Source organism: Lytechinus pictus, chromosome 10 (genome assembly GCF_037042905.1).
Source record: "Lytechinus pictus isolate F3 Inbred chromosome 10, Lp3.0, whole genome shotgun sequence".
Classification (NCBI taxonomy): Eukaryota; Metazoa; Echinodermata; class Echinoidea; order Temnopleuroida; family Toxopneustidae; genus Lytechinus; species Lytechinus pictus.
In genome coordinates, this window is record NC_087254.1 from 15,431,966 (window position 1) to 15,443,421 (window position 11,456).

At 34.1% G+C, this 11,456-nt stretch overlaps 1 protein-coding gene across 3 annotated transcripts in view; it reads right to left on the bottom strand.

Moving 5' to 3' along the window:
- The window catches only part of LOC129270229 (rho GTPase-activating protein 17-like), a 31,845-nt gene extending 22,361 nt beyond the window's left edge, over window positions 1-9,484 (bottom strand). For all 3 annotated transcript variants that reach the window (XR_010294818.1, XR_010294817.1, XM_064105399.1), the window contains exons 1-4: window positions 9,479-9,484; window positions 8,581-8,651; window positions 4,833-5,090; window positions 1,361-1,427 (exon numbers count right to left, since the gene is read on the bottom strand). Coding sequence is in view for 1 of the 3 variants with exons in the window: in XM_064105399.1 (XP_063961469.1) it covers window positions 1,361-1,427; window positions 4,833-5,090; window positions 8,581-8,631 (376 nt within the window). In the remaining 2 variants the exon portion in view is untranslated. The remainder of the gene's footprint in view (window positions 1-1,360; window positions 1,428-4,832; window positions 5,091-8,580; window positions 8,652-9,478) is intronic.
- Between the last annotated feature and the right edge of the window lie 1,972 nt (window positions 9,485-11,456).

Consider the following 11,456-nt stretch of genomic DNA (forward strand, 5'->3'; position numbering starts at 1 on the left):
TCTACATGTATATATTAAACACGTTCACATGATACTATATTCCCAAACCTTACATCAACCAAATAGAGCTATGAAAATAGTACTAGTATCGAGCAGGATTTCTCAATTTCCATGCTTTAATCCATTGGGCTATTACTTTATAACTCCTGTGGGGGCTGCCATTTTGTTCGGTTTACAACTTTTAGTTTACTCCACGGCAAAAAGGGGCAAGTTCACATTTGTACCTTAACAACCCTAATTGTGAAAAACTCATATTTTTGTTCTCTTTTTATCCTATTTTCAAGCCTAAAATGCAATTTTCTTTATAATTCTGAAAAGAAAAAAAAAAAAAAAATCTTCATTCTTACAAGTTTTAAAAATCCTCTTTTAGGGTACAAATCCTATTTAGTGTCACTTTCCCTTTAAAAATCCTACTAAATAGTATAAAATCCTGCTAATTGGCAGCTCGGCTAAATGACAAGACACCAAAGGATGAAAGCGTAGAGGCTTAGTTTTGGGGTTCCATGACATTTGCTACGACAACAATTGCTCTGCTCTAAATTCCGCACACGAAACAAATGACCAACTTAAAACCCTGGGTTTAACACTATATTCTACCCTAAATTTAACATAAAACCCTGTTGCAAACCTAACCCTAACCCTACATCTTGGATGAGATTGAGCCCAGGGCAATTGTCGCAGGAGCAAATGTCGTGTCACCGGCTTTTGAATGCAGGAACAGGGTTTCAAGATCAATGATCTCTACCTCTGAACCAGTATACATTCTAATGCACACAAACCGTATCTATTGATTATATTCTCTCCTGCTCTATGGTTTCTATATCTCTTGCTCTCCAAGTCCCATACAGTCCAAAGGGCAATGAAATCAGAGATTCCTCTTGATATCATATATATGTACTTTATAAATACTTTTCAAAACACAAAACAGAATAAGATGAATTGCCACAAACACTCATAATCTGCTTTAAAGGGAGCACAACTGCTACACTCTTCAATTGACAACTGGAATAATTAAATATGGAGGAAGAGGAAATACATGTTTATGGTGTTCATTTTTACCCGGCTGCATAATATATGCAACTTTATCTAAAAGTAGACCTACACTCAGTTCCCACTTATCATAATTACTGTTTATTATTATCTTTTTTTTTTGCAATTTCTGCAGTTTTTACATTTTGCTCTTTTATTAAAGACATCATTAACTCAGAAATGATATGAGAAAATTAACGGCCATGTTTTAGTATAAATATTCAATGTGTCCCAGGTTTTAAGAGAAATATTTGCTCTAACATTAAACACTGTATGTCCAACATTCTGGGTGATAATATGAATTCTTAAAGTTGACAATAATGAAACTCACCAGCAATGGAGTGTTCTTGGAATTCAAAGTCCACTAAATCAAGCTCAATATTGGCATCAAAGGCGGCCTACATATAACAAATAACATTTGAAAATCATTTAATTCAATTCAGTTCAATTCGGTTTTATTATAATACTCATCAAAAAGTCTGAAGACTAACAATGTGAGTTCACAATGGAACAATAGCAGATACCATATATAAATACATGATCAATTATCATTATCATTTTCATTATCATTACCAAATCATCATCATCATCATCATCGTCATCATCAATATCAATATCAATATCATCATCATCATCATCATTATCAATATCATCATCATCATCATTATCATCATCATCATTATCATCATCATTACTATCATTATATCATTATCATTAATATTATCATTTGATCCATTGTTTGTCCAACTACACCAAAAAAATAAACGTAATTATGTTTTTAAAAAAGCATTATATACTGTGAAAAATGTCACACAGCAAATGTATCATTTTGCTATACTAAAAGCTTGAATCATCCTACAAGGATACTTCAATATCAGAATAAAGGGATGGTCTAGCCTGGAGATATTTATATCTCAATAAGTAGAGTAAAATTCACAAAGCAAAATGCTGAAAATTTGATCAAAATCGGATAACAAATAACGAAGATATTGAATTTTAAAAATTTGAATTATTCCAGTGAAACAGTTCTCGGCATGTCTTCATGAATATTCATTAGATGGGCTGATGATGTCATATCCCCACTTGTTCTTTTGAATTTTATTATATGAAATTAGGTTTATTTAAAATTTGTCTACCAAGAACTAAAACCATTGGATTGACATCTGATTAAGTGCATTAGTTATTTATTGCTGCAACTTATTTCATTATAATGGAGAAACATCATTTAAAGTTACACATGTATGAAAAAATGAAACAATTATGATTTCATGTAATAACATAAGAAAAAGGAAAGTGAGGATATGACATCATCAGCCTACCTAATGAATATTCATTACGATGTGCATATAACTGTTTTCACCAAATATTGATAAACTTTAAAATTCAATAACTTTGCTATTTGTTTTCCAATTTTAATCAAATTTTCAGCATTTTGCTCTGTGAATTTTGCTCTATTTATTTAGATATAAATCTTTTTTTTTTCAAACAAGTGCACACCTAATAATACCAATAATGCGTATAGCATTTCCATTTAATTGAATGCAAGATAAAAGAGCAGGTGTCGCGGCCGGCGATCGAACCCCAGATTTTCCATGGATAGCCAGGCGCCTTAGATCACTCGGCCACGGCACCTGCACTTTATCATCAGAGATTTAGATCTGGGGGGTGTTTCACAAAGATTTAAGTATGACATAAATCGCACTTAAATGCCGACGCATATCTGAAATACAAGGCGCAATCAAATTGATCAATACGCAGTAGTACGCATCCTCTTTGCACGATCTGACCAATGTGGTCATGCCTTTCATACCGCATGCAAATAGACATTTAAGTGCAACTCTATTAAATTCATACTTTAAAAAATCTTTGTGAAACACCCCCCTGGTGCAGTAACATGAACTGAACTTGGTGAAATCACCAACACAGATAAGAACATGTGGGAAAAAGACCCAACATGTTTGAATTTCATGTGTGTTTGTTAGCTAATTTTCTAGCAATCACACATATTCTTCCACAACCCTTTGGCACATATTAGACAGCTGGATAGTCATTTGATTGGATTCTGTACAAACTCAATTGAAATTGTTACCACAACTGGCATCTAACTAAAACCCAAGAAGAGAAGCAATCTTTAAACTGGAAAGAGTAAAATGTGAGGAACAATTCAAAACAAGTTTCATCAATATCAGTTGTGAAATAAGCAAGTTATGGACGTTTAAAGGGATGGTCCGGGCTGAAAATATTTATATCTTAATACATAGAGTAGAATTCACTGAGCAAAATGCCGAAAATTTCATCAGAATCGGATAACAAATAATAAAGTTATTGAAGTTTAAAGTTTAGCAATATTTTGTGAAAACAGTCATCATGAATATTCATTAGGTGGGCTGATGATGTCACATCCCACTTTCCATTTTCTTCTCATTATTTCATACTTGTGTGAATAATATGTCTCCCTTATAATGAAATAAGTTATAGAGCATATCTAATGCACTAAATCAGTTGTCAATCCAATTTTTCTAGTTTTTGGAGGAAAAAAATTGAATTAACCTAATTTCATATAATAAAATACAAAAGAACAAAAACTCTTTACAATAAGATTGTTTCTCTTCTTGGGTTTTGGTTTCCCTTTATTACATCTGCAGAGAGAAAACGAAAATGAGTACTGTTTATAGAGCATACCCAGGAAGTCATTTGAAAGAGACAATCAAAACTTCTTCCCTAGGCAACAAATAACCAGGAAGTATGGTTTATAAATAATAAAAAAATAACATAGGATTTGTATAGCGCACATATCCACCTTGCTAGGTGCTCACGGCTCTCCTTTATTACCCCGGCTAAGCTAGTCTACCGGTTCCGGTGCGCGCAGCTTTTTGAAGAATTACTTCCTGCCGGTACCCATTTAACTCACCTGGGTTGAGTGCAGCACGATGTGGGAAAATTTCTAGCTGAAGGAAAACACACCAGTCTTAACAACTAGACCAAGGCCCCCCCATATTCACTGTTGTGAGATATTGGTCTGGTGCCCTTTGTAATGTCATGATTTCTCCAAGGCCGTGTGTCCAAATCACTCCCTTTTACTTCTCTTTTTTTGGTATTGACTTTGGATTATAGTGTTTTGGTATAGTTAAATCTATCATCAGTGCACATAAGAACTTGGGACATCCCTGCCACTGATGCAGCCCTCCCCCTCCAAAACAAAGGTATGTACTGTATGGGGGGGGGGCTGTGTCATAAGCTGTTTTCAAGATATGCACAAATTGATCTTTTTTGGTGCTACACAAGGTATCCCTATGTAACTGACATAGCACCTCAGAACATGTTTCAGACATGCATATATGCAGTGGCCAAGGATAAAAGATTTCTTTTAAAAGGGGTACACTTGTCTCAAAATTTGACAGGCCCAAAAAAAAAAAAAAAAAAAAAAAATGTCATCACTGCTGAATGAGGGCATTTTCTGCTCTTTTTTCTTTAGAGTGAAAAATGTATGGGGTGCGCCCGCACCTTTCGCCTTGCCCTCCCCCATCAGATACATACATGTATAATAGATAATAATTTGGAAGATCATTTTCATATGTTACACATTAAACTAGTTTTCGGACTGTAATGAGAGCAGTTGGGTGTTTTATAAAGCTGCTTGTAAGTTACGAGCGACTTTGAGAATGACCGGTGACTCTTTCTTAGTAATTAAATCAACACCAATGGAAATCTGGTGTGTATCACTTCAGTATCACCAATCGTTCTTTAAGTCGCTCGCAACTTACCAACAGCTTTATGAAACAGCCACAATGGTTCATACTTACCTTGAGAAGTTTCATCTTGGACTGGTTCCCGCCCAACCTAAAGAGGCCCTCTTCCTCGATACCAAGCTCCAGGAGCCACATGACCAGGACCTCGATGGGAGCCGCAATCTCACGGTCCTGTAGCCTCAGATGCTCCTCAAGGTGGGTCCCGAATGTGGGCTTGTGCTGGTCCCTGTCCAAGTTCTCCATCATCTTTGGGACCATGTTCTCTAGTCTGGCGAGGGCATTGCGGTGGTACTGTGCCTGTGCTGCTACCATCTAATAAATAGAAAAGGACCAAGTAATTAATACAACACTCCAATAATAATAACAATTGTACTTGTTTAGCGCATAACACTTATTTTATCAGAAGTCTCTAAGCGCAGCTACAGCAATGCAGCATAATTACCCTGGCTTTAGCAATGCAGCTGTTATGCACACTGCGCTTCAAGGAATAAATTCCTGCCAGGTACCCATTCACCTCACTTGGGTTGAGTGCAGCACAATGTGGTTTAATTCCTTGTTGAAGGAAAACACGCCATGGCTTTAATTTGAACTCAAGTCCCTCAGATTGAAAGAAGAGAGTCATAACCACTGGACCATGACACCTCCAACAACCCATGTCCGTTTGAAACAGATTCAAATTTTACCCAACAGCTCCATGTAAAAAGGTGGTTTTGATAGAAATGCAAATTCATTTGGCCCTTACAATTGCTCCTCTGCTAGTTTCTCTGAGGATATATATGTTAGATGAGGGCAATGACTGTGATAGGGTTTTGAATTCAGAATTATGTGAGGCTAAGGTAAGGTTTGGTGCCAAGGTATCTGTTTCAGAAGTACTTGTTATAATAACAAATACACAATTTTTATAACAATTTTACCATCAGCCAATCAGAGAGAAGGATTTCAGTAGCTTTTAACTTTATTTCCATTTTATTTTTATTACAACAAGTTTTACAAAATGGGCCCTAGGTTAATGTTTGGCTTCATGTATGCATTTTCAATAGGAGCAACTGTAAAAGGAGCAAATTTCTTTGAACCAGTTTTGATAACATGGGAGGGGGGGGGTGCTTATCACAGTTATTGCACCACAGCAAAAACATAAACCAATTATTGAAGGGCTTATTATTGGCACACATTTTCATGTTTTGTATGATCATGTAGTTACCACTTAAGCTTCTGAGAATTATATGTTTGCACATTTAATGCAACACTTCCACGTCTCCCTCACTTTGGACCAAAAATCAGATACTGCAATGCTCGCCAATATAAAAACTTGGCTAATACTAAAGTAAATTACTGAAAATGTGTTTTGAATAATACGAATAACATAATTCAGTGTCAAATAGACAGCTATTGGCTCAAACTCAAGAACCAAATTAACATGTATTGTTACTCATCATAATATTCATAGCATGTGTCAACTTTACACTACATTATAAATGGATTGAGTAATCACAAAAATAGAGCTGAAATCGCAAAAGCTCCTATGTATGCAAAGCACACAATATTCTGAAAAAAGATGAAAATAAAAAATAACACATTTGAGAAACAATCTGATATGTACATTAAAAGGAACTATAATTTGTTTCGAAGTATAAAACTTGGGTTACCATCTTACAAACCCTTCAGATAAGTTTTTATGTGAGTCATTGCCTTTAAACCTTGTCTGTAGCTTGCTCTATAAAATGTTCTGAATGTCCCTTTAACTGTGTCATCTGGCATCTATTCAATAAATAATCTTCCCTCTTTAAAGCTAACTTCAAGTACTGGTATACATGTAGGAATCGATTTTGATAGGAAATGGTTGGAAAAATCCTTAAATGTTTATCATATGCCACAATGCTTATTAAAAAAAAATCAAATTTTAATTTAGGCTTGCTTTAAATTACATTAATTCCATTATCACATGTTTTTCTTGGTGTAACTAACACAGAAGAATAATTTATGGCATGACTTTATATAAACGGACAGGCATTTTTCAGTAATTTTTCTGATCTTAATTTGCTCATCACTCTGTAATAATACATTTTCCTTTAAAAAATTGTTTGGAAGATATCATTTAGTCTTATAGTTTTTATAATTTTGGGTAAGCTTTGTTTAATTCTGTGAACATTTCATTTTCTGTTCTAACCAGAACCAGGATTTATCTTTAATGGATTAGGAATGAATACATGCCAAAATAACCAGAGGTCAAAAAGGGGCCTTAGTTTGTTTTTTTGTCTATCACTCTTCGGTTTATTTCCAATTCATCCAATTGCCAACTCGTCTACTATCATTTGGTCTATCATCAGTTTCTCTACTCACCACATGATCTACTTTCATTTAGTCTAATTACCAGTTGGTCCAATAGTCATTTAGTCCATATACCATGTGGTCTAATTAAACTTAAGTGTCAATGTGCAACATGAAAGAAAAGAAAATGGGTATTAGACCAACTGGTTATTAGACGAAATGGTCATAGACGAACTGGGGATTAGACGAAGTGATTATTGGACCAAATGGTTGTTAGACAAATGTTGATGGACGGAATGGCATTAGACTAAATGAAGGTAGACCATGTGGTGAGTGGACGAGTTGGCAGTGGACGAATTGGCAATTTACCTACTCTTCAATATTCCCTAACAATTCAAACATTTTGAAAAAATATTAGGGCATAACTTATTGACCAACATTACTTCATTTTTCCATAATTCAATCAGCAAATATTATCAATTGATACTAAACTTTATATTATTTATATTTCCTGTCAATGTTTTATAAGTGCCTAATTTGTATATACTTTTTTTATGGACCGACAGTGGAGGGCAAATTACTATGGATCAATAAAATAAATCTAGATCTGGATCTTAGCAAAGGCATTGGAAAATTATAACCGCCACAAACCAGTAACCCAATTTCTTTATTAACTAATGTGTAAATAGAAAACTCATGAACTTCTCCAAGCATCTAGTACCCATAAATGATAGGGTTTAATATTGAAATATTATGAACAAGTAAATTCATTCTTTGGTTCTCTCACATTTTCTTGAAAACATTTCAGTAGTCTATTTTCTTCACATTTTATCAAAAAATATTCTTGGCGGCTGATCTAGGTTCCCTTTAAATCTTTGGCAAATGATTACATGGTTCCCCTGAGAACAACTTACGTATCTGTTTCTACAATGTCACATGGAAAAAGGGAAACCTCATTGCATGTTTCAGGAATAACATAGCAAAATAATGATGAATGTCATATCATTCTGCTTTTGTATAGTGTTTTATTGGAGCAACGTCTCAATTACAGATTATAACTGTCAAGAACCCCTGTCATCAGATCTTTGCATACCTACACATAATCAATGCACTTTCTCCACTCCCAGTGGAGCATTCACACAAGAGTTCCAAATTTTCATATCTATGCATACTATATAGACCTTTGCATCCTACTGGCTACCCATTGAACCCCCCCCCCCCCCCCCGGGTGGAGAGAGTGGCAATGTGTGGATTGACGTTTTGCCAAATATTTGTGCCGATTAATACTTCATATTCCAATCGTTCCCAAAGTTGTACCTAAGTTTCCGCTCAGATTTATGAAAACAGCCCTGGATATATCATACTTACATCCATTAAACTCCTGGACAGATGACTTTCTTTTGAAACTAGATTCAGCATGTTTCACCAAATATTTGTGCTGACTCTTTAATACTTCATATTCCAATCGTTCCCAAAGTTGTGCCTAAGTTTTTGCACAGATTTATGAAAACAGCCCTGGATATATCATACTTACATCCATTAAACTCCTGGACAGAAGACTTTCTTTTGAAACTAGATTCAGCATGTCTGTGACTAACGCATCCTGGATTGAATAAATGAAATAGAGGATAGAGATACAAATAAATCACTCGATGGAATTGATCTTCATGAAGATACATGCAGCGCATACCAGAATGTGATATTATAGTTTTACTTTAAAAATTACAACAATAGCAATAAAATATCCAGACCGAATATTGGGATGATAGAAATGCCCAAAAATTCTTATCTGATTTTACAATCCCTTCAAAATTTCTTACATACATGTACATGCATATATGTAAGCAAGTTTATTATTAATACCAACAATTTCTGGGTGAGTATTTTTTTTTTTTTTTTTTTTAGCGGTGTGTTTATTTTTACAAAAAGATTCAGGAATCTCTCACATGGGTCATTCACAATGTATTGTTTGAAGTAATTTCCTTATTGATATATGTCACAATGTTGGTTGTTATATTGTGACTCTCAATGATCATCCACACCCATATTAATGAGATATATGAGCAGAAACTAATGTAAGTTTCAGATCTGCATTATAAGATAAACAAAATGCAAAACAACAAGAACTCATATGAACTTTTACCTCTAAATTACTTCCATCAAGCGTGAAGTATCTTCAGCGATTAAAAAGAAGCAAATACCGAAAGTGACACTTATAATGTAAAAGTCAAACACATGTATCTGTCCTTGAGGCTACACAGATATCAAAACCATGTCAAGATATCTTGCCAATCACATCTCATAAAACAATTTTTTAAAAATCTTTGGGATTTAATTCTTCAGAATATCAATAAAAATGTACAAAACATGTGTTACATCTTGAGTAAAACAAAACATTGATAAACAATGTCTTACATAAAAAATATCGTAAATGCATTGTTCTCGACTCAAAAACATTCAAATTGTAGAACCCCGGCCCTGCCAACCTAAACGCATTGCCCATTACTGATTTGGACCAAAATACATGTACATGTATCATTATAATATCCAAATATGGAAAATCATAATATCGCGAGTCGGGCTTAACTTAGACCATGGTCTAACTCTGCTAAAATTATGGGAAGCCAAAAATTAAAAAATTATGTTTATATTGTATGTTTGTCATGTTTACTACTTTGTTTTCTTTTTGCTTTTATAATGAATAAAAATGCTTCAAAATACTTCAGTTATCTTATCTGACACTTACAAACATTTTGAGTGTTATTTGAGTTAATAAATTGGATGTGTACTGTTAGGGATTTGTGCCCCAATTGGCTTTCCATAGTTAAACCACAACTTTAGTTCAGAATATGGGCCTAAAACTAAATCTATAGGCTATTGATAACCTCCTATATGTTTTTTTAAGTAGCTGATAAAAAGTGAAGTCTTTTCCAATTCACCCCCTTCTAAAGTTTGCATGGAAAATTAATTTGCATGCCTATCACTAGCTCATTAGCTATCAACTTGCTAGCATTTAGATGGTTACAAGCAATCAGCAAGATTAACATTTCAGTGAGGAATAGTGACATCAAAGCAGACTTGAAATCAATCTTTGACGACTTACAGCTGATTTTGTCTTCATTGCAAAATCTGCAGCTCACTAAAATTTGAATTTTAATACCGCCCTATCCGTTCTAAATAATTTGAACATCCGTATAGAGTGTAGTGGTTTCATGGTACATCTTTCATGGGGATATATGTTGGTCCTTAAAAAGGAACACCCAAACTCTTTATCTGAAATAATTGCCACTAGATTGACTGTGGAGCTTGCAGTGGTGTTTTAATAGCAGAATTAATTATCTTGCCCAAAATTTGAGCCAGATGAAAATAGATTTTAAAAAAAAATTAAAAAAATTAAAATTGGGTTGATTTCAATGATAAGTCACATGGTTCTTTGTCATTAAATTGCAGAATACACATGTTTATGTAAAGGTTTCACTCTGTTTCCATCCAATATTCTGAACCTTTTTGACCTGTGAGCTCACATACCAGCATCAAACTGATAGTATGGTATTACAGGTGTTGTTTTACATGATAGATCATGACATCTACATGTATCACAAACCCTTCATAATAATCAACAATAGTCGATTTAGAGTTCCATGTATGCTGTGGATTACCAAATCTTTGTTAAACTCAATTAATAAGAAAAAAAAGATGTACAGAGTATTACCAATATAAAAAAACAAAGTCAGCATTTTTGTATAGGAAATATTAAGCTTATAGAAATACTTTAACTGCTACATGTACATTGCGTAATGCAAAAAAGCAATATTACTGTGCTCAATTCCAAGCGACTTTTAATAATATTAAGGATACCTGGAAAGTGATCAGAAATGTTTTTAAAGCACCACCTAAGGTTTCAAAGATAAAACAGGTAATCATAAATGATCAAGTTGTGGATGATAACAGTGTTATTGTAGAAGAGTTCAACAATTATTTTTGTAATATTGGTCCAAATTTACAGGCGGCTATTCCACCCTGTCAAAAAACCTGTGCTGACTTCTTGTCTGAGCCTAATTTGGAGTCTATTTTTTTGCCTGCAAGTGAGGAAGAGTTGACTGATGTGGTTAGATCTCTCAAAAGTAAGAGCCCAGGCTGTGATAATATTAAAAATGAACTTATTAAACATGTTATTGTAGGAATCTTGACACCTCTTACTCACATCTTTAATCTTTCAATGTCAAATGTCAATTTTGTGCCTAGAAGCATGAAAATTGCAAAAGTTTTAAGAAAGGCAACCCTGAATTATTGACCAAATTATCGTCCAATTTCTTTGTTGACATCTTTTTCAAAAATCCTTGAAAAACTCATATATGCAAGGGTCATACATTTCTTTAAAAAGTCAAATATCTTTTCGAATTTTCGATT